The 25,367-nt window shown below is 30.9% G+C and overlaps 1 protein-coding gene across 1 annotated transcript in view; it reads left to right on the top strand.

Annotated features, from left to right (window-relative positions):
• LOC129226682 (synaptogenesis protein syg-2-like) overlaps positions 1 to 25,367 on the top strand; it is a 70,338-nt gene that overhangs the window by 29,367 nt on the left and 15,604 nt on the right. The window contains exons 4-8 of the mRNA XM_054861312.1: positions 3,396 to 3,599; positions 7,456 to 7,755; positions 8,811 to 9,086; positions 10,346 to 10,639; positions 15,838 to 16,137. Coding sequence (XP_054717287.1) covers positions 3,396 to 3,599; positions 7,456 to 7,755; positions 8,811 to 9,086; positions 10,346 to 10,639; positions 15,838 to 16,137 — 1,374 coding nt within the window. The remainder of the gene's footprint in view (positions 1 to 3,395; positions 3,600 to 7,455; positions 7,756 to 8,810; positions 9,087 to 10,345; positions 10,640 to 15,837; positions 16,138 to 25,367) is intronic.

Below are 25,367 nucleotides of genomic sequence, written 5' to 3'. Positions count from 1 at the left end.
TAGAAAAGCTCAAGAATGTTGTTCCTTAGCATTTCTTTTTTTTCCGTTAGAACTATTTGTATCGGAACAACTCCGTGCTTTTACTTTCTAAAGCTCAAATGTAACCTCGGCAATCAAGAAAACATCAACATCAATCATAAATGCTCCCTTTGGATTTTCAGAAGGCGAAGGGAAAAGAAGAAAAAAGCACGAAGTTGGAGGTAAGGAATGCTGAAAACTGGGGAGCACGAAGAAATAAAACAGAAAATGCAAAGACGGGAGATGTCAGCGCAGTTTTCGATAAACAAAATCACACGCCAATGTTCTTAACGTTTTTACTGGCATAAAAGTTTGAAAGTGCGGTGACTTCAAAAAGCAATGATTTTTATTTAATAAAAGCACTCAAGTTTAAAGTTGTGAGTTATGACAATTAGTTATTTTGTTGATTTTGCAGTTTAAATTAGTTTTTGATGCATTTTCACGATGTTTTCGTTTCAATACTACTTTTGGAAATTTAAAATATAAACAAAGCAGAATAATAGTTATTTAACAATAGTAATAGCTTATTGATGATGATTAAAAACCAGTTCGTGCAAATTTTAAAGATATATACAAAACTAATTTATTTTTTCTGTCAAAGTAGCAATCAATATACAAGAAAAGAAAATCATGAAAAAAAAAAAAAAAAACATTTGTGCAGTCACATAAAACTCTTAAACTTATGCTCTAATTAAACTAAAGTGTAAAATAAGAAAAAAAACTTTACCAACAAGTAAACTAACTATTTCTTTTCTTTCTTTTCTGAGATGTAGTACTTTAGTTTGTAAGATTTATTATTTTACTGAGTAGTTTTCTAAGGGTTTTTTTATTTAATCACTTGTACTATTAAAACACGTTCAAACATTTTTTAAAATTTAATTTGTTCTCATTTTTCTGATATAGTATGTCACTTGCTTTTTAACAAGTATACATAACATATCCGACAAGCAACTTGTGCGAATTCTAGTTAGCAGTACAACACACCATTGACCTATCTCAACACCGTTAATAAGACTAAACCGCTATCTTTTATCAACTTTTATACAAAACATCTTTTAATTGCTCACAACCTAGCATGCGTCGATACATTTTTTTTTTGAATTTCTCTCTCTGAGTTTCTTTAAGGTGACCTGCGTTAAAATAAAATAACAGAAAATTTTTAAAATAACGACTCGTTAATGGTGTCAAATCAAAATTGTCTTTGATACATGTCTTATCAACAATTGCCAAATAGGCTTACCCACAGATGTAGAAATATTTCCTACACCTTGTAGAAAATATCTTGACACGAGAAACGATTCAAAATGAACATTGATCCACTGCAAAATAATAGAAAATAAATGGTTCATTACTAGACGGTAAAAGGGTTTTACAAACAGGAGTTCGTGTTCTAAGTTTTGTGATATACGAACATACGCTTAACCTGCTGAAAATCTTTGTTTCCAAATCGGGTATCGTAGTCAAACGTTTGTACGTATGCACGTACGCATGGATAGGTCAGAAAAAGAAAACAAAATTGATTCAGGGTTCTTTATTAATAAAATTTAGCTTGACGCCTAGGTGTCAATCAATTTGAAAAGAAAAAAAAAAAGAACGTAATGTTCTCCGTGCAAGGAAGTAATAAGAAAATGCAGAGCAAACAACTGCTGAAATTTCAGTTCATCAAATTTATGATTGGTAATTCAACAAAGGTTTGATTTTTCACTATCTATGAAACTTTAGCGTTTAGTTTTTTTCAACTAAACGTCAAACTATCTGCACTTTGTAATTTTCCACTTGGTATCTACAAAAATATGCAAACAACAATTTCAAAGAACCCGCTTTTTTTTCTTATTAAAGCTGAAACACAAACAGTATAATACAATTAATTAAAATTTTGTTTTTATGACAATTATAAATTAATGATAAAGAAAATATATGCTTACACCCTATGCATAGTTTTGCAGTAGCGGTTTTTTAATAAGTCTATGATTTATTGGAAAATTTTTAATTACGTAAGTTACTCAATTGCTGCAATAATTACATGAGAAAAAAAACCATTCAATTTAACGCTTTGTGTTTAAGTTTTAATGTAAATTTGTGATTACTTTTTCAAGTCAATGACCACTTAACGTCGGTGCAAATACTTTAAGAAAACAAACCGTCACACTAAATAATACAGATTAGTTTTGTTTGGTAATTATTTCTATATCAATTTCTCATCGTAAACTTTGCGAAATTTAAAGTATTATTCTTCACTTGGAAAACTGCGAATAACTTTAACGTAATTCTAGTTTTCTGGTTACCATAACAACATCATGCTTACTGTTTAAATGAACTATGTGAATGTCATATGTTTCCATTCTCAATGATTCTCCATGTTGCTAATGAGCAAACAACCAAAGCCATCTGCAAAATCCCTTAGTTGAGTGGCTTACTGGATTTCTGACTTCTAGAAGCCGTATAAACTATAATTTCTATTTGTTCATTTCCTCTTTACAGTTGAGCCAATTTACTCCGAAATAGTTTGACTTTAATATGATTTGCAAGAATATTTAAAAGATTATCAATGCATTTTGCGATTTAGAAGGGATCTCTTATAATATATTTGCAAAAGAAATTGTAAATTTTTGAGTATTTAAAGCTTATTTATGGATATTATTGAAATAAGAAATAAAAAATATTTGAAATATGGTAGAATTTCGCAATTTGTTGCTACATATCTATATTATTTTGAAACTGCATAATCTAAATTATTTAATTTCCTAAACGAAAACGCATATTCAATATATAGCACAGAAAATAAGAAATGAAAATGATGCATTTCCTGATTTGGATTTTCATTTTAGCGATAAATTGCATCATTAAACAGTTAGTGCATCTTAAATTTCATCTTAATAACTTAAGTATTTGTTACGCTATGTGGTTTGAAAATTATTCAAACTCTGTCAAAGATAAGCTGTAAATTTATAATGTCTGATATACGCGTTTCTTAAAATGTTATTTAATTCTGCTGCTTGTTGAATTTGAGCGTGATTTATTAAGTTAACATCATCGTTGCTAAAATGTAATTGTTGAAATACTACGAGTGGTATTCATTTGAATATTAAGTGATAGGGCAGTGATAATAAATTAATACCAAAATTGTGGATTAAAAGCCAAACCGCCAACGGGCTACATTGTTTCTGGACTAGCTTGTTTAAAAAGAAAAAGAAAGAAAAAAAAAACAGAATTTTGTTTGCCTGTCACGTGGCAATCCGTCACTCTACCATAGTCAATTGAATTTTTCCGATAAGCCCGTTTCTCTCTCAACCTGTTTTTAACCTCAAAAAAAAAAAAAAAAAAAAGTTGGTATAAATATACTATTTTACCCACATGTATACATTTTTCTTACATAGGTGATCCTTCTCCTTCAGTGAAATGGTTTAAGAAAGCGGAACTCCTAGATGGTACCTATTATGTCACACCTCAAGGTTTTGCAAGAAATGAAATCAACTTACCCAATCTTCAACGAACGGATCTATTGACGACTTTAACGTGTGAAGTGTCTAATTCCAATCTTACAGCACCAGTTTCAAGTTCTGTAAGCCTGGATATGAATCGTAAGTTATTATTTGATTTATAATTTAATAAGCGATGGCCAAAATACAGACCAAAAAAGTAAGAAAGGAAGAGACACATGTAGTTTTTAAAATTGACGAACAAGTAGAAACACGACTCTTGATGAACATACTAAAAGAATTCGATGGAAGGGGGGAGGAGGCTCTCCAACAAGGATTTTAGATGCGGTTTTTCAGTTTTCGTCTTATATATCACAAACTATTTATTTGCGACTAAAAACATTAATCAAAAAATTAAGATCGAGAAATTGTTTAAAAAAAATATTTTATGCTCTTGTTGTAGCTATAATAGGTTCCGAGAAAGTTAATTTAAAGGTTGGGATATTTGTAATAGCTGAAATAACAGAAAAAAATTAAAGGGTGTTAAGCGAGAAAAGGACGATTATAAGTGCCTGCAAAGACTTTCATCTTGCAAAATATATTTTATTGGTGCAATTTTATTCATATCCAAATATCGCATCACATTATAGACTTTTAAGTAAAATATTTTTGCTAAAAATATCATTCAGAACAAATCCAAGTACGCATCCAAAACAAATTCAAGTACGCATTCAAAATACATCATTTATACACAAAACTTGTTCACTGTAAAAACGATTCAGACGCGTTTCTGGAAAATAATGGGCAGCTGATGTGTCCAATTTCTGCCAGTAACATATCTTGCAAAAACCAGGAACGTTTTCCGCAAATATTCAGTAACCTTCCTGATATTATCCTGGAAGACTTGCCGTTAAAAGCCAATCGCATCTCTGGAGAATTAGTGTAAACTTAGAAAGGTGTAACATGGTGGCTGGCATATTCCTGATTTATCACGGAAGTTCCAGTGGCCAAAGCTAAGCCAGAATTGCTGGTAAGTAACAAGAATTTTACTCGCTTGCAATTCTTGCAAAGCAATGTAGTCCAAACTTATTCGCTCCATCCGGGAGCTTAATTAGCATGGACAGGCCGTAATTTAACGGAAGCCGATACACTTTATAAATACACTCAGTTAATTTTTAAACTGGGAGTTAAAAATATTTTTCACAACAGTGAAAGGTCTGCATTCGTGCAACTTGTAGCAATTCAGGAAACTTTTTGACAGTGATACATGATTTTTCCAGGAAGTGGATAAAAACCATTAAAATCCTGAAACGTAACGCGGAAATACTCAATAACGTTTTGGAATTTTTTTACAGTGTGGCTTTGTTTTATGAAGCATGAAATAAATGTAAAAGTAATATTCAAATACATTTAATTCTTCTTTTTTTTTCTTTTTTTTTTATCAATCTCGTTTAAATTAATATACCACGTGTAAAATTAGACTACCATCGGCAGGTAAAGGTCACTAACTGTTTTTTTTTTTATTTTTTTTTTTAATGTTTTGGCATTTTTGACATCTAATGTGCAAACGCTTTATTGTACAAACTTGCCAATTTGGTTTCCGCTTAAAACAAATCACAAAACACATAATTTTTCAACATTTTCCTCTTGTTAATACTGAATACAATACATGTTTCTTCAAACAACTCAAAAACTCATTTCTGCAGATACTGCTGTTTACCTGCCCACGGCATAACAGATGTACATCAGTTTTTAATGTTGTTAAGTAGTTGAATTCTAGAAAGAGTCTATAAACAATACATAAGTTAAAAACACAATACAGGCGTTATTACTAACTTTAAAATATACTTCCTGTTGCGTGGCAACACTACAATCACTTTTAAATTAATTTGAATGACTCAACACATTTTTTCATCGTATAAACTCGAAATAGATATCGTATCAGCATATTTTTTCTCTCTAAACGATCAGTGGTTGGTCGCGATTTCCATTCCAGTGCACTTTTGATGTAAAAATACTCAATAAATCACGCGTTATCGACAGTTCAAAAAGCAGCTTTCAAAAATATCTACCTAAATGTGAAATCGATTTTTCGATATTTAATGCCAGTGAAAAGATTGCTTCAATTTCTTTCAACTCAGCTGGCTATGTCAAGAACAAAGAAAAAAAATTTCTATTAATAGATACAATGTAACATATACGAATTGGTGAATAATTTAATATACCATGAGTAGAGAGTAAGAAAATTCAAACATCATTGATTCCAGCAGTATCGAAAGTTTTTATTTTGAATTTCAGTTCGTTATGCATCTTATTTTAAGCACTAGATTTGAAGATAAGATGTCATAAGACCACATTTAAAAAATATAAATAAATATTTATTCAAATTATTTACACTTTTCATGTAATGTCCACCGTTGATTTATCCTTTTTACGTTCGTCTATAAGAAACGTTTACATTATTATTTATGCGGTATTCACAAAAAATACAGAATATTTAATCTGTTTGATTCCCGCTATACAGAGTTTGAACAGATTGTCTTTATTAGACTCGAAAACTGGATTTATTTCAGATTGTTTCCAGAGCTAATGCATAAGTAATTAGTTGAAATGTGTTACTATTTTAGATGAAATTCGGATCTCCTCTCGGATAAGAGGTGCACGTGGGATGGAACATACAGCTATTGATATATGTCGGTAAATCTATGCTAAAATAGCGATATTTCCTTATTTGAATCGTTCATAGAGTCATCAACATTGTAGTAGAACAATTATCAGTACTTATTTTTGCTACCATAATAATAAGAATCAAAACAAATAAATATTAAATATTTATTTAAATGCAGTTTGTAACTGTTTCAAAGCGACAGTCTCTTATCTAAGCTTTTTATCACATGCACGCAAATCAAATGCGAGAAGTTGAATAAACATAAATAATAGACACAAGTTATTTAAAAATAAAAGTTATAAACATTTGAAAAACATGTTTGTTAGAATGTGGTTAACATCATCGTAGTACACGAGTTTAGCAGTAACAAAATAAATATGTGTTTCTCAAGCATGGTTTAGCTTTTAAAAATCCCTATTTAAATTTTTTTTGCTAATGTTCAAGGAGAATATGATTGAGTTTTGGCTCAATATGTTGTTAATAATAAGCAGGAAACGAGTTTAACATGAAAATTTGACATTGAAATTAATAAAAAAACAAAAATATCAGTTAAACACGCATGACCTTATCAAAATCTCTATTTTTTATGGTTAAATGTTGTAATCAAAAAAATATAAATGAAAGAATTTCAATGAAAAGTTTAGAAAGTCAAGTAATTTTATTTTTTAGAAAATGCGTCATAGTTAAAGAACCCGAGCTGATCAGAGCTGATCAAAACTCTTTAAATCTGACCTTAAAGAGCTTTTTTTTTCTTTTAACTCCCACTATCTGATTTTTCAATTCATCTAAGAAGAGTAATGCACATTTACAACTTATTGAATTGGTTGTTGCTTGTTGCTATTATGTGTGATACGCATGTTTCTTATAGACTTACATATCAAAAAAACTTATCAGAGATGAAATAACAGATTTACCCCCCCCCCCCTTACAAATACCATTCAAGACTTCATTTTGGGAAACAGCCATAATGATTTTGTCAAAAGGATGCTTTTGTCATGTTTTAGTATTGTGATGATTTTGTAATCACTGATTCGGTTCTAAAATTGGACTATAACTTGGCAGTTATTACTGTATTCAAGATAACTAAAAGTCGTATGAAACAAAAATATGTTGATTCCTTGCAAAGTTCTTCATTATTGATAAGGTCTAGTAATTCTCTGAAAACGTTTATTATCTCATTTTGTATATTTTTATTCGTTAAACTGAGAACGTTAGAGATTTTGTTGGCGACAGTTACTGTTAAAAAACTGAAATTAGATAGAACAATTCGATTTCTTAGAACTTCCTTCATTACTGATTGTGTGTCCAGTAATTCCCTAAAAAATCTTTCTCCTCTTTTCTTTCTTTAAGTACGACCAACTGATGTGAGAATTACAAGCCCATACCAACCTCTCTCTGCTGGCAAAGATGCAGACATAGTGTGTGTTGCCAGAGGAGCCAGACCACCTGCTCAAATATCGTGGTGGCTTGATGGAGAAAAACTAACAACGGGCATCACAGAAAGTACTGCCGAGGAGGACAATTTGACAATCAGCAGTTTGAGCATAAGGCCAGAAATACACGACAACTTGAGAAACCTCTCCTGTAGAGGTGATAATCCACAACTGACAGATAGTGTTCTTGAAGACACGTGGCTCATAAATGTCCATTGTGAGTATTCCACTTTTATGTAAAATGCTAATGGCATGTCTTATATTAAAAAAAACCCCTCCAACAAGTTTATTTTAAGGCATTTAGTATTAATATTAATTATAGTGAACACCCGTTTTACGTTCCTCGAATCTACGTTTTTCCCGCATTTCACGTTTTTTTCATCGGATCCGAGTTTTTCCATGTACTATTAATGTTTATTTTGCCCGCGATTGTAAGTTTGTTATTATGAATTTATTTTTCTGCTTTTCTAAGGATAATCTACGTTCTTGAAAGTTAATCAATGAAAACATAGAAGTTAACGGACTGTACTTCCGCCAATGAAGACTAGCAATAAGAACCGGAAGCTTTGCCTGCACTTTCTTTCAATATTTCATTAAACAGGTTACAAGTAGTAAAAGATAATTTTCTTTCTCATTAAGATCAAATAAAAAACTTGCGGAACATTTGAGCTCTATAAGAGATGCTGTATTTACTTTGAACTCTATGACAAAAAAAAGAAACATTATTGGGAAATTTTTTAATCCTAAAATTTTGAATTTGTAGCTAAACGTGTTAAAATGATCTTAATTGGCATACATAACAATGTTATTTCCGTAAAATGTAGATATTATACCTTCAGTTATCTTTACCACCTTTGGTTTTTTTTCTTTTTAATTTTTGCTTTCTATGTATTTCCCAGTTTTTTTCTTCTTTTTTTAAATTTTTTTAAAATAATTATCCAGTCTCTAGAGTAACGAAAAATTGGCGTTTCACTGCACTTTCTTATTAAAAAATATGCAGATAAGTTAGTGGTCACGTGAAGAGAAAATAACATTGAAGTTGGCCTTCAAAGCAAACATTTTCTAAAAGAATATCAGTCATACACTTGGTAATACGTATGTCTACTTCCTCTTTTTTAAATTTGATTACCTTTAATTATTTTACTGTTTGTAAAAGTATAATATTCAGTTCAAGTACTTTTATGCAGCAAAAAAAAAAAAAAAAGAAAAGAAAAAAAAACAATAAAATACTGAAGTTATGCAAGTTATTTATAATAGTAATTTTATTTTTAGATCTTCCGAAGCTTTCTGTCAAAATCAACACCATAATTCCAGTAAAAGAAGGCACTGATATCAGTATTACATGTGATGTCCAGGCTCATCCTCCTGTAACAGAGCTTGAATGGCTTCAAGATGGACGTTCCTTAGGTCCGCCGGCTAAAGACAGCTTTTCAAACAGAACGTTTTTTATCGCTTCTGTTGGTCCACAACACAAAGGAGAATATTCCTGTGCTGGGACGAACAGTGAAGGTCGGAGCGTAAGCGATCCTGCATTACTTCAAGTAAATTGTAAGCATTAATGATCTTGTTTGGAGAAATTTACTCTATTTGATCTACGTAATGAGTAGTTTGATAGCCTGTTAAGTTTAAAAAAAATCCCTTTGTGATTAAAAAAAAAAAAAAATACGTGTTAGAAAAAAAATCATGCTGGTTTAAATAATATTGTAATGTATTTTGTGTTTTTCGTTTACTCCCCAAATTAATGCTCGTAACCATCCACTGCGAGTTTGTGTGTGTGTGTGTGTGATTGTGCCTTTGTATGTGTCTGTCAACATGTATTTGAACATTTGTGTGTCTATATCTGTGTGTGTGTGAGAGAGAGAGATGCGTCTTTTTTATGCGTCTATTACACGTGTTTGTACATTTGTGTTTTATGTAGCTCACACCTAATCCAACATCACCACAAGTCACAAAATTGTAATTTTGATTTATATGCACGTCCTGATGCATTTTTGTTAGTTTTATTAAAATGCAAGACAACCACACACAAAAAAACTAATTTTTGAGATGTCTCGGTGTGGGTCTATACAACATGAAGCTACAGCGCATGTACATTTAAATTGATCTTTCTCGAAAAGTAGTTTTTGCGGATTTGGGAGTGTTGTATTAGATGCGCGATATGTGTGCGTGTGTCTGTGTATGGGGCCTGTGTCTACACGTCTTTGTACATTTCTATGTCTATATTTGTGCACGTATGTGTGTGTGCCTGTGTATGCGTCTGCCAACACGTCTTTGTACATTCTATGTCTATATTTGTGTACGTGTGTGAGCCTGTCTACACGTCTTTGTGCATTAGTGGGTCGAATGTGCATGTGTCTTTTTTCATTCTTGTGTGTGTGGTGCCACATTAGTGTGCTACATGTGCATGTGTATGTGTGTACCTATGTACGTTTAAATATTGTATGTATCCGCATGTTATGTGTGGGTTTCCCTCTATATGTCTCTGTAAGTGCCTGAGCGTTTGCGTTTTTGCATACATGTGAGTATGCACTCAAATGTATTGGCATGCATCTCGCTCTGTAAGAGATATTGTATGTGTGTGTTTCCCTCTATATGTCTCTGCAGGTTCCTGTGCAATTGTGTTTTTGCATACCTGTGAGTATGTACTCAAATGTATTGGCATGTATCTTGCTCTGTAAGATATATTGTACGTGTTTTTCTCCATTCCGCTTTCTGTACAGCTTTCTCGATGTGTAGAGTACGCATGTGGACTCAACTCCGTTTTTTTTTAAATTACGTCGGATTTATACTAGGTTTGTTCGTTATAGATGCTCCTAGATGTGAAAGTGTCCGAAGTAGCGTCTACGGCGTTGGACGAACAGAATCTGTTAGCGTTACTTGTGCTATAGATGCTTTTCCACCAATCGTCAACTTTTCTTGGGTCCTAAATAATGCTGCTGGCAGCTCTTTCCTTCCAATTGCTCAATACTCAAGTAATGGCACTAAAAGTGTCGCAACGGTTTCTCCCAGATCTCCTCAAGACTATGGGATCCTACAATGTTCTGCACAGAATGAAATTGGGAAACAAAGAGATCCCTGTTCCTTTAGAATAATTCCTGCTGGTAAGATTTATCAATAAGATCATTTATTGGTAGCATTTTAGCATTTTTAAAATGGTGTTGTGAAGCATAATTAATGCTTTTATTTACACAAATATTCACACAAATATTGCATAAAGATATAGAAGTGTACTTATGCAATTCATTGTTTGCGTTTTAATTAATTAATACCTATTTCAAGTTTTACTTATTTTACTGCGATGAAAGTAAAGTGTCATCACGAAATGGAAATAATATGTGTAATGAAATGACTCAAAAATTTGTTGATTATTCGGAAACCGCACTGGTGATTCATTGTCAAATATATTAGTCAAAATATATTATATTATTAGTCAAAAAGGAAGTGCCAAATCAAATCTCATCTTTGCAATTTTGATAATACCAATCATATTCGTATAGCCACTTTTTCAAACCATTGGTGACATTTTTAATCAGTTTTTGAACCAGTGTTTAACAACCACTGGCATTTCAAAGAGGCTTCTATTCATTCCAAATCCTTCCCATATTGTATTTCAATGTTACCAATGTTATATTTATGGCAAAAACATGTTCAAACTCAAGCAGAAGCATCAGATAAACTAGTTTGCTAGCTAGACGTCTTAGTAGTTTGGTAATACTTTCTTAAGCTCAAGGTCGTGGATTCTGCATTCGGGGAACTATCAACATGCAGATCATTAGCACCCGTGCCAGATGTTAGTTACGGCTATACGGAATGTTAAATATCTCATCAGTAAGCATTTGACTTTGATACTACTAGATACTCGATACTACTAGATGCTTGATAAATTTTGTATCAAGAGAGCCCAAGCAGTGGCGATGCAAATAGTTTTTTTTTTAATTTTCAGTGGAAGTTTCCGAAGTTAAAGGCCAAAAAGCGCAATTTTAGGCCCTTGCATGCAAGTTCATATCTACCATTTGTTTGCTTAATGTGAAGAAGGGGGGGATGACTGCCCATCTCCCCTTGACTACGCCACTGAACTCAAGTGCATCCATGAAGAGAAAAGCTGAGTGTAAAAATTTTCGATTGGTAGTTAAAGTGCACGCCATCCCTTGGGAAAAGCCTATATCTACAAATGAAAAATAGAAAAAAAAATAACTTCATCAAACATTTGCCTGTTCAAATCCGAGGTTTCTTATTCGTCTTCATTGTCGTAATTGTAAGTGTAGATGAGAAATAAATATTCTTCTTTAAACCTATTCACCTAAGCCTTTAAAAAAACAGATTATTAACTACTGTTCCTCCTAACCAGCCGTTCATGTATGTTTCTGTTCTGTACCTCCTACGCATTGTATTAGGTATTTACTTTTCACACAGGCAAACCTGCTCAATGAAATTGTCAATTTGAGAGGAAGAACTATTCTGATAAGCAGAATTTTTCATTATCTGGGATTAATATGAAAAATTACATAAGTTTGGTACTTCGAAAATGTATTACAATAAGCTGGATATTATTTTAACCAATATTGAAATAAATGGGCTCAACTCTATTTAACTCGGTATAAAAACCCTTAAGTATCTTTGTTTCTGAAACTCATAACAATTATTATTTTACATGCGCCATATACATTTTTAGGTACAAAACTATTATATGTATGAAATAAACTACAAACTGGTATGCAAATGAAGTATTTTATGTCTTGATATAATTACTTTGCCAACAGAACTACACTACCAAATTTAACTGCAATATAATTATTTATTTTGCACTACTGCTATAATTTAAAATTAGATTGTTTTCTAAATAAATATTTCAGAAATCCAACCTTTTGGTAACCGCCTTTTTGTGAAAGGAAGATCGTTTCTTTCCTTGAGAAATAAAAGAAGTATTTTTTCCGCTCGTGGTATTTATTCTCTTGGATAAGCAACAGAATTATAAAACTTGAAAATATCCATGAAATAAAAATAAGTAACGTAATTTTTGAAGGAAAAACGAAACTTAATAACATGTTTCCTAATATTGAATTATAAAATTTTAAGAAATTCAGTTTACATCAAAGATTGCGTTTCTACAAAAATCCTTTTTATAATTTTGTTTTCTTTCACGGCAAATTGAATTATCTTTTTATGTTATGTTATTTCATCAAAAGTTCTAATGTTAGAAATATCTAAAAATTTCAATATATGTTTCTTATCTTGCACAGTTTTTTTGATCAGTTACTGGATTTGATGCTAGAACTTTTATTTAATGTTTGATTTCAGTATAAGTAATGATAAAATATTTATTTCATGCTGGTATCTGATCTCAATATCAAAGCAGGACTCACTTTATAGTTTTAAGAAAACTTTTGTTTTAAAATTACAAAAAAAAAAGAACATATAAATGTTTAATATTTTTATTATTTGGTTCTTAATTCAAGTAAAATTTGTTAAAAAAAAGCTAATATATTATTATATTTTACTCGAGCGTCATTTTACACGTAATGATAATAAAAATATAATAATAATTCACTTTAAAAACGCTTATTTACTTATTTTAATGTAAAAATCAAGCGTTAAATACCAGTTGTTTTCGATGATAAACTGACACAAATGTTCCGAAAGTTCAAAAATGTTATTTCTGTCGTTATAGAATATTTAATGTTTTATCAATTTGTGCCAACAGTCACTTCTCTAGTAGTTACTTCAAGTACCATTTGATCTATATCAACAAAATCGTTTCCCCTAATAATCCCATTAAGGATAGTGTATTTTTCTAGTTGGCATTTTAAACGCTTTTGTTGAATCAATATCTTCCCAGTTTTATATTTATCTTGATTTTATGACCGAGGAAAAGCTTACTTTAGATAGCTAATTACATTTAAAACTAATATTCTTTTTTTTTCAAAGTTTTTCTTTTTTAAAAATGACTGTATTATTGCAAATGATGAAACAAGCATGATTTGTGTTTGTACGCGTAAACCAAGCGTTTCATATTTGATTTGAGAAAAATTATTTCAGTTAAGGGGATGTTCTTCAAAAGCGTTAATTTTTCTGTGGGATGGTTTCATATTCATAATTTTGTATCTTTTTATAATGAAAAGGAGGTACCTTTCAACTCTGAAGCACACGGATTTGTTTCCTAGATCGTGTATTTATAATGTTGCTTAGATCGCCTTACTTTTTAGAACCTAGATGATATTGTGTTCTATTCTTTCTTTCTTTTTGTATTTATTTCAACTCAAGTATAAGCTTCGTTGCTAATGCTTTCATTTTAAGTATGTGCATGAAACTAGAATCCTTTGAAGCTGGGCGAACAACCTTAATATTTTTTTTCTTCAATGTTCACTGCACCTATCTAAAATTTTATACGATTATGAAACATGACATAAATAACACACATTTTACTACTTATCTGTTGAAAAAAAATGTCTATAGGTTTTTTCTTTTTAAAGACATATTTTAAGCAAAAATCTGCCCTTACTTTAACACTTCCTGTGCATTCAATTTTTCATATTTTTAAAAAAATTTTCGTGCTCATCTTTGCCAGATACCAGAGAGTAACATGACCCTCTAGTTTTGAAATAATTAACTAAAACAGGTTTTATGAGTAAATTTTTGAAAAATTCCGCCGCAAACCGGGCTTTTTGCCCCCGCAAGATAACTAATCATTATTTCAAAAATACATAATGCATATACATTAACTTTTCAAGGTTTATATCACTGCAATATGTTCAATTACCATTTTTGCAAAGTTTCAACTCTTTGGATGGAATACTTTTTTTGTCATAGCTGTTGGCGTAAATAAAAACTTTGAAGACGTCTTTTCGAGAAAATCAAATAAGACAAAATAAATTTCAGTTGTAAGTAATGCATTAGAGTTCAGTAAATTCCTTCTAGTTTTCTCAATAATTCATCGATGTATAAAAAAAAATGTGAAATCAGAAAGAACACGGGAGCTCTCTAGATTCCTCGAAATCGATTTTTTTCGAAAATTAGGATGTTCGCTTACTTTAAGAAACAGTCATGTATACGATGAAAGCAAACGACTTCTAATATTATATTACAGTTAAACTCGCCTATAGCAAGCCCTGTTTTAACGGGAACCCGGTTTTTTGAGGAAATAAGAAGTATTTAGTTGGTACAATGTTAAGTCTTTTAGCTCATTTAACTCGCTTTTAACAAGTAAACACCGTCTAAAGCGATCAATACAAGCTTTTCCCTCTAAACACTTTAAACGTTTTCCGACACCAGTGGTACGAATGTCGGGTTTTCAGGCAATGAGCTTTCTCCGATAAGCAAGGAGTAATAAAACTTTTGAAAGTAAAGTAACCAACTTATTCGACACTGTAAAGAAACAAAAATATATTTTTTTTGTCACTAACTTGTTTTATACGAGCACTCAGTTATAACGAGCTAATATCATGTTTTCTTCCCGGTTGTTATCAGCAAGTTTGACCATGCTTCTAATAGCATTTTACACTAAAACTACTAGCGTAATCAGGATCAGCCAAATAAATTTTTGTACATAATTTTAGTTTATAAATTTCGTTTCAAAAGAAAATGATTTAAAGACTGTAAGGGAGGTTAATAGCTTTTTGTTAGCATATTTGTGGTGATAGTTACTAGTACAGTGGTTTAATACAGCGGTACCAAAGATGGTTCCATGGCACCATGGATTGCCACAAAGAGATAGAGAAGCGAGGGTTGTCGCAATGTGTCAACAGTATCAATATATATATACTGTTGACACATCGAGATGAACTAGGGTCCCGTGAAAAAAATTTAATTCTTCAAAAGAGTTCAAAGATTCGAAAAAGTTTGGGAACCCCAGGTATAATAAGAACTTCTATTGCGTGCAATCTTTCTGAAGTACTGTGTTATTATTTGCCGCTTGTATGGTATACGTAACATGTATTTAATATTAAAATAAAGTAAATCTAAAAAAAACACATTTCTAAGTATTCAACATCCGTAATGTATATACAAAGAAGAAAAAAAGTCGGTCGACAGCATTACAATAAGTATTAAAGTGACGTATTTCGAAATCAAAAATTATTTTTACCGAATGAATATTTTTATCAATCCTACTTTTTAAAGTCTGAAATGAAGAATTTTAAGAACAAATTTACTTTAATTTGATTTTAAGCACATATCGCTAAGTGATTTCCGTAATTACTTTCGTCCGTATTTCTTCGAAAACATAGAGGAATACGAACGGAAATAGTGAATGCCAGAGTTGCAAATGGAATTTTAATGACTCTCTCCCTCCATCCCTCCAAAGGCGTTCCTGATGAACCACGTGATTGCCAAGTGACGAACAAAACATCAGACTGCATAATGTTGGAATGCGAAAGCGGAGAGGACGGAGGACTTCAGCAAATATTCCAACTTGAAGTGATGAGCACAGATTCTGATAAGTTTCTGGCAAATTTGACTTCAAGAAACTCCCCATCATTCACCGTGTGTTCATTACCATCAAAGGAATCACTCATTCTCGTCGTCTACGCTGTAAATAGTAAAGGAAGAAGTAAACAGGTTGCCTTACATTCTAGTACATTAGCTGGAGCTTCTAACGAAGAAGGTAAATATATTTTAATTTCCAGACTGATTGATGATTTCGTTTCATATTTTAACATTGATGTTTTTAGCTATAAATTAGGAACGGTTGTGCTCTATCCATTTGTAAGTGGGTAATGTTTTTATTCATATATTTACATTACATTTAAGTAAAATTTAAATTTGGATATTCGTTGTGATATATTCAAATGTGAGCACCCATTATGTGTCATAATATGTAATATAATTGCAAAAATATATCTAAAAATAAAAACATGGACTTGAAAGTACTGCTTTATTTCCGTTGCGAGCGCGACCTTTTGGTCACAACTGCAAATATATTCGAATATAAGAAACCATTATGTATAATTATATGAATCATCAACTTTGTAAGAATGAACTTGGAAACATATAATTTTCACTTGTTGCTGGTGTGACCTTACGGTCACGCATCATGTACGAATTTCTTTCTTTTTTTTAATACAAGAAACTTTTTAAAAGGTTAATAAATCAAATTATGCTGCCGAATGGCATCTTGTTTTGAAACATATCTCTACTTAGCGGGGTCAGTACCCTGTATACTCGTAAAGTTAAATCGTAAAGTTAATGTACCTTTTTCTCACAAAGTTAAAATGTTATGAACTTATAATTTTTACAGTGTTTTAAAGAAATATCTAAGAGTCTACTGAAGTAGCATTGTATAGCAATTTATTTCATTTCATAGACCATAAAAGTTTAACCAATGTCCACTTTTTAAATGGAGAAAATACACTTTTCGACCATACAATTGGCTGTTTAGGAAAAAGTATGAGTCCTAAAGCAAAAAAAAAAAAGTTTAACTTCAGTATAGTTATGATAAAGACTATTAAGAAAATGTGACCAGTATTTCAAAGCAATATGTAAAGTAGTTTTCTAGGAAAGGGAACATAAATTTTAAAAATTGGCGTTTTGAGAGAATCGCGTTTTAAAATAAAATTGCACTAACATTTTAATCCATCCCTGCCTAATTAATAATTCAATCGACTTAATTTTAATCGACATAGAAACATAAATGCGAGGTAGCTTTAAAGCTCTCGCTATAAAGATATTGAATACGTAAAACCTACGTAAAACCTGATTATTTTTTTAGGTTTTAGGGTGTCACCCACGGGTTTAAGATTTAGGTTTTCTCTACTGGCTTAGTAGTCAAAGTTTAATTTTCTTGGAATACAGTGCAAATATATACATAAAAATTTCAGCTTTGTTCAAATTCCCCAATTGAGAAAAACTTCATTAATAAAAATGGCAAATTTATTGTTGTCAAGCGTTTCGGGTTTGCATCCAAAACACACATTTTTCTGGCATTCTTTAACATATGATTTCGTTTTTTTTTTCCTTTTTTTGTTTCTTTCTTTGAAATATAGTTCCCTGTTCCCGAAAAGCACGTTTGCAGGCATTTTCAAATGCTAAGCTTTCTAAAATATTTTTTTTTTTAAATCTCTTAATTTAATTTTACAGACTATATTAGAATACATAATTGCAAACCATTGAATTGTATTGAATCATGCTTATATGCGATAGTAGGTAAGTATATTGCATGTTGTTCTGGTGACACAATATATCATTTTTCAACCAGAAATACCTAAAATTATGCTTTTAAATAGTTTCATGTTTATATTTTTATACTAAATCAAACATCTAAATCATAAAAACAGTCGCAACTATATTATACTAGAGCAATTGAGCATTCATTAGGAAAAAATAGGAAAGAAAATGTCCTTTATTATTATCAATTTCTTTCAGATTGACAATATATGAACTTTTTGATATAAAATTTTCTATTTCACACACATGACTAATATTTGTGGAAGTTAGTCTTCATTGTTAATTTTGACGGTCAGTTATCAAATAATGTACATTATTGTGTAGCTGAAAATAATGCTGCAGCAAGTAATAAAAGTGCCACAAAGCTAAAGTATTGAGAGAAGAGTTAAAACCATTCAACGCAAGCATTATAGTCCTAAAGAAAAGAAACGGCATCAACACTAGAAAAGTGAAATTTTCTGTATACCTAGTAGGACTGAAGGGGCCAGTGTGGCCCCTATCCACTTTAGGGGTGAATTCTTTTAAAAAGGTCGTTCTGAGTAAGTACACATGCCCGATGCATCTTCTTTTATGACTAAATAAAAACTTAGTACGTAATTATTGTTGTTTTTTAGGACTTAACTTGCCAACAGCTAGAACTAGTTTCTTTCCAAGATCAATGGCTATCGTTTGAATGAAGTAATCGGTACTGTTTATAGCATTTGGATATAAAACTGGCTGCATAAAGAGGGAGTCATGGGTTAAACTAGAGTGAATAGCATATTTTTATGATAGAACAATTAAAATAAAGGAAAGACTATATTTTTTAATAGTAAAATAGCCTAGGGGCCACTGTGGCCCATTCCGTCTTTCTAGGTATAACGATCAATATTTACAGTACTATGAGGCAAATTATTCAATGACTTAGCGAGCATTCACATATTGTCGCTTAAATAAAAGTCAGAAAGTTCCTTCAAGCTCCGTTTGATATTATTCGAGTTATGGAACCACAAACTACGCGAGGGGCCACAAGGGCCCCTCCGTCCTTCTAGTGTTAACTAATGTTACATTTTGAAACTATTCTATAAACTTGATTTGAAGTTACAAGGAACTCTGTAATGAGCCAGAATGCGTGACCCAATATTTCTGCTTGATTAACGTTGTCAATATAACTTTAATTTTATTTCAAAAGTACCGACATATTTCTTATTTTTATTCCGGAAAACCATGTGTGGCTATTGTACATATTTTTGTGTGTTTATGCATAGCGTACCAGGACGCAAAGATGCTAAGCAACAGCGAAATATCGTAGGCTAAGGTTCATGATGTCACATTACACATTGCATTTATCCACACTTACTGAAAGAAGCATGTTTATTCATTTTAAAAAATGAATCCTTTATCAGTGTAGTATAGTGGTATAAATAGTGAAATAATCATAAATATATTTAATTATTATATCTACAATAGTAGTAAATAGCATCATTTTATTAATAATAAAGCTCAAAGTCTCTCTGTCTGTAGGATGTCCGGATGTCTGTGACGCGCATAGCGCCTAGACCGTTCGGCCGATTTTCATGAAATGTGTTACAAAATCAGTTTGTAGCATGAGAGTTAGCCCCTTGAAGCGATTCTTTGAAATTTCGATTTTGTTCTTTTTTTATTTCAATTTTAAGAACATTTTCCGGAGCGTAATTATCATAAGATGGATGAGTAAATTACGAAATTATCATGACGTGGAATGGGAGAGCGAATGAACATAGCCAATTGGCGAGAAATTTGTCATCCATTATTTGTATATATACAGGCGAACCAAATGACCTTTCAATTTTTAACTACGAGCAAAGCCGTACGGGTACCACTAGTACAGAAATAAAGTTGTAGGGGTTTTTTTTTCAAAATCACTAACTTTAAATTCAGAATAATGTCTTAAAACTTTCAATAATACAAATCATTTATCTCTATGCATAAGGCATTTTCACATAGTTTTTAAAGTTTTGTTTCCTTAAGGGCGTCCGGGACACATTTTGAAATTTTTTTTATTATGTACTTTAGAGTTTTGAAATTTTTTGAACTGATTCATCATTTATTTAATAAGCAAAATCATAACGTAAATATGAAAAAAAAAATATTTTTTTATTTACATTTAATTAGTTTTTTTCAAAAAATGGGGTTGCTTTAAATTGGCTTAACTCAAAATATTGTTGGTCAATTTTCAATTTTTTTTCAAAAAAGTATGCACAAATATCTAAGCTTTAATTTTTATTCGGCGATTTTAAAAATATTGATTCAATAAAAAATAAAAAATATTTGAAGAAAAATTTCGAAAAATTCGAAGATACTTTTTTTTTAAAAAATCATAATTTTTGCAGTAAACGTTTTTTTCAAATTCGCCGAATAAAAATTAAAGTAAATTGCTTGAAAAAGATATGCTCCAAGTTTCATTACTTTATCTCTATCGGTTCCTGACTTATAAGAGTTTGAATGCAAGAAATCGAGAAAAATTGCATCATGGAGAAAAACGCGTTTAAAGTTTTAAAGTTATGTACACATTCGTTAGATGCATGCAACAAAAATAACTATAACTTTCGTTCTATTTAAGGTAGAAACAAGATTCAAACATCCTCTTAAGCAGAAAAAAACGGAGCAATTTTTCAAATTACAAAAAAAAATTGCAAAATTTGAGGATTTTTGTGTCCCGGACCCCCTTAAGTTATGTTGTTTGCTTCATCTTCTTCGCTTAAAAAATATAACCTTCATAATAATGATAAATTCAAAACCCTAAATGCATTGTTTTTCTTTTTTTCAAAAAAAAATAAAAAGGAAAAATAAAAAATTTTCATCACGGCACATGAAATAAAATACAATTTTTGTTCTCTTTTAAATTCATCACAAAATTACTTTGTGAAGATACAAAAACCGAAAATTATATCCAATGATTACAAAGGCGAACACGTAAACCTAAAAAAGAAAGTAAATATATCGAAAGAAAAATTAATTAATAAAAAGTAAAAGCTCTGTAACAAGAGTGAACCTATGGCATTCTTTGATGATCTTGTTTTCATAGAAAGTAAATAATTATATAATGAGAACAACAACATCTGCAGGGAGTTCTTATTAAGCCATTTGCATACGCCGAAATTTTAATAACCTCTTTAAAAGGGAAAGCCAAATTTTAATATTAACTATTCAAAGTATGCTCCCTTTCAGAAAAGATATTAAATCTGTCAAATCCCTCCGCTTTCAGAAAATATCTAAAGTATCAGCTCATTTTAAAATCAATCTCTTTTTTTCGAAGCAATATGATCTCAATTTATGAGCACTTAATGATTAACATTATTATCTGAAAAAAAAATATTAATGTTTATACACACATACACAAATCACTGTCATTTTTTCTATTGGTTTTTCCACTAATTAAATTGAAAATTACGGCATATCATAAAGAGTTAACATATCATATAGAGTAAATATTTGCATGGGCACGATATTTATTTATAATACGGCTGAACAAGTTGAACTACTTATATATAGGTTAAGTGAAAAACAGAATTAAGGTTTTTATTTTTTCTTAGAGTGTTGTTTAACTGTGTGTTGCAGTTCTAGTTCATGGAAAAATAATAATTCTCACAGTGTAAGGGCTTAAGAAATAGCGCTTTTAAATCTGTGAAATTTTCATAAATTTTCAACTATGATTTATATTTTTTAAAGTCAATTTTAATACACTGGTTTTACCATTTATGATCACACTCGTTTAGTTATGGGAATGCTAAAAACTGGTAATGATCATGCGTGCTGATTTCAATTATATCAAGCAAATTCACAACGAAATACTCAACCAATCATAGTAATACATTTATTTATTTTTACAATATAATGAAATTGCAACTTATTAATTCATGTAAAAAGGTTTTAAAAAAGACGAATCGCTTTTGAAAGGTTTGTCTGCACAATAAGATCAAAATTAAATAGAACTATTCTACTGCTGCTATTTTTATTTATCGTTTCCTAAACTTAATTTATGTTTTATCATTAGTTATAGATGATAACATTGACTAAGATTGGCGAAAAAGTCGATTATGGTCACTTGTGCCCATAATTGAAAAAATAAATTTTACTTGACTGGTTATGGGCATATTAGGTTGAGGAGAGCCTATGATTGGTAAAAAGCAAAGGAATGAGTACGTACCAATAAAATTGCCAATACGATGTAGCAATGTCAGGTCCTTAAGAAAGAAACCCTCGAAAAAATTAATTGCAACGAAAACTTTATTTTTTCCTTTTTAAACATTTTTTTTTAACAAATATAAAACTTATGTTTGGAAAATCTATAATAGAGATTTTATTCAAAGCTGGTATTCTGTACAATCATTAGAGTAACGCCTCTGAAAGTGCAAATAAACAAAATTAATGTAACACAAATAAAATTAGAAAAAAAAATAGATTTTGATGCATGGAAATTTGAATTATAGATTTTTGTTTTGACAAGTTTTCTTCTGTCACAGACAAAATTTGAAAAACTGGCACAAAAACCCTTTGTTGAATCGAGCATTTATAGAAACTTACTAACGTATGAAATACACCGTCTGCTCAGTCAATTCCAGCCAAGGACTGCTGTTTCGTGCTTATTAGCACTCATAAGCCCGCCTTAGGAAGTAGCTGAGCTTTAGCTGGAAAACCTTTTAAGGAAGCTAAGAACTCAGGCCCAGCTCAGCCACTTCCTAAGCCGGGCTGATGAGTGCTGATAAGCACGAAACTGCAATCCTCGGATGGAATTGACTGAGCTGGCGGTGCATTTCATGTGTTTCTTCCTTAGTCCTGGCTATAGGGCGGTAATTCACTGAATACACTTACGTAGTGTCAAATAAGAAAAAACCTGAAACGCATTTGGCACTAGGCTGGTGTACTAAATGTTGATGCAATTAAAGCGCTTGGTTGCATTAAGTGAAATTCTGTCTCCAACACGGGCTAAATATTTATAAAAGATTTTTTATTATTTTTTAAATGTACACCCTTCTGACGAGTTATATTTTATTTGTAATCATTTATTTATTTTCCCCATTTAATGCTAAATGTGTATTCGTGCAAATTCTTTGTATAGTAAATGACATTTTACCAGTATTTCATGAAGCATGGTATCAGTTACCAACCAAATTTTCACAGACTGTCATGCAAGGTTTCCTACACTGTTTCCACATCTTTAGGGCTGGAAAAACAATTAACTTAATTATCTGTGACTTGTATTCATTTTATTTGGCGTTTAATTTTAGAATTAGAATAAATTCACATTTTTTGTATTTAGATTTTTTCTCTTGGATTAAAACGTTCCTTTATCTAAATTTAAAACTAAATACATTTTTAATTATTTCAAAGAATAAAAATAATAATTTTCTGCACGGGTTGAGTGCCCTTAAAGATTTTAAGCTTTCCTTTTTCTGTTTTTTGCTTTGTTCTGTATAAAAATCGCTCAACTAATGGTAAGACGTTTCCAGCATTGTTTAATGATTTGAAATAAAATTAGTTCCAGCACAAAAGCAAAAGAGAAGTTATAGATGTTTTTTTCTCTTTTTTATTGTTTATTTGTGTTTTATTTTGCTTTGTTCGGTAGAGAAAGTTTTAATTTTATGTGTTTTTTTTTCTTTACTCTCTCTCTCTCTCTTTTTCCTTTACATTAAGACTTTAATTTTATCCGTTTCACATAATGTTGGATGATATTAATCACTTTAGTCGACTAAAACATTTTCCCCATGCAAATTTAGTGAAATGTTCTTTGTGATAAGTTATTCGCAAAATAAATCTTGTTAAAAGCTCAGAAGTTAGTACATTTTATTACTCCTAGTATTATGATTGCATTTTTTTAATTGAAATGAAAAAAAAACAAATCTGTAGCATTTAAACAAAAATATTAACAAAACAAAACCAAAGCACAAGTGCTAAGTGTTGTTAAGAATTGAATTATGATTTGGAAGATTCATTCCGAACGATAAACTTACCGACCTATATATATATATTTTCTTTTCATGCTCGATTTGTAAAACTTTTTTTCCGTGCATTTTTAATACATTTCAATACATAATAGTTCTTTCATATTAATTTATATCTTTTATTAATGTTTTTAGTATGTTGTTTTAAATTAATACCGATACCTAATTATTTATTATTATTATTATTATTATTTTGGATTATTATTTACTTAATACAACATATAATTAGGGAAAAAAAAGTACTCTTCTCCGCAAAGGATAATATGAATGTAAAAGTTGGAAAAGTAAATCACTTAAAATTTATCTTTCAAAGCATCTTATTAAAGCAACAGATTCAAAATAAAAGATACTTTTAAAAAATCATCTGCGATATATTTGTTTAGTTAAGTTTTTATTTTTATTTATTTATTTTTTTTAGATTTTCTGTTTAGAAAAAAAAAATCAGATCAATAACCACTCAGTGTAAAATAGCACAAAACCTTTTGATGATTATTAGTTTTGCTCCACTCTGTAGAAGTCTTGATCATCCGTCCTGATATGTGTGAAGCGATCATTATATGTCTGTTTCCGCCTACCAATGTGGATTAACGTTGGTAAACACGATCTATATAATGATGGAAAACAAGAAATACTAAGTTGTAAAATTTCTGAAAGTATCTACTATCGAAAAATTAGTAATATTATAAGTGTTATAAGTGTAAAAAAATAGTATTCTGAGAGCTCACGGAAAATTTCTATCCGCATCTCTTTATAAACAAAGCATTTTTTTTACTCATGATTATTAGTGGAATGCGTTTTTTTCCGGACTTCCTATCATAATATGCCGAACGTATTCGGAACTGTTCTACCATCTGTTCTACCATGTGCTACCATCTAAGATTTAGTTTGTGTATTTTTCAGTTTTCGTTCAGTGTCTCAAAAACTGTTTCCTTGCGAGAAAAATCCTCACATGAGAAAGAAACGAGCAAAAAATACCTTTAAAATGGTGTGTTTTTACTGTTGCTGTGGGGGGCGGTGCAATAGTACTGCATTACAAAGTTCGTGAATTTTGAACCATAGCCCGAGTTGATTTTTTTTCTTATTATATGGAGGCGAGTACAGCGGTTTTTTTTTTTTTTTTTTTTTTTTTACAAAAGAATGCTCACTTGTACGATGTGAATGTACGGATGAGTAACAGAAACTATGGGACTTAGGATTGTATTCCACCTTAAGAGGAAGAAGAATGATAACAAAACTTTTTTCCTAAAATATGAGCACTGTAAAAAAAAAGTTTCAAAGGTTGCAACGATACGAAAGGTTACACACTCTGATATACTGCTATGTAAAGAAAAACTTAAGTGGTAACAGCGGTAACTAAGTACTTTCCTTCAGTTTACACCAGCAACTAAAAAAAAAAATCCGGTTCCTTTTGCTTTAATATTCCTCTAGTGATCTTTTTGTCTGCCACCACACTTGTTTTCGTAACGGCATCTTACATCGAATACAAATTCATCGTGCTATGAGAATTCTATGTGCACAGAAGAGAAGTCCAGTTGATTGAATGCCGGTGAAATAATAGGCTAAGTCACATGCCCGCCACCTTTGATATACCTCGTGGGAAATGCATGGAGATTCAACGATCATTATATTTTTGAGCAATCACAACTGCTTATTGTTTTCACTTGACTGTTTTGATGTCCTATCATTTTATTTTCCCACCGCCACTCTC

The sequence above is a fragment of the Uloborus diversus genome, chromosome 7 (assembly GCF_026930045.1).
Source record: "Uloborus diversus isolate 005 chromosome 7, Udiv.v.3.1, whole genome shotgun sequence".
Classification (NCBI taxonomy): domain Eukaryota; kingdom Metazoa; phylum Arthropoda; class Arachnida; order Araneae; family Uloboridae; genus Uloborus; species Uloborus diversus.
This window is presented reverse-complemented; position numbering and strand designations above follow the sequence as displayed.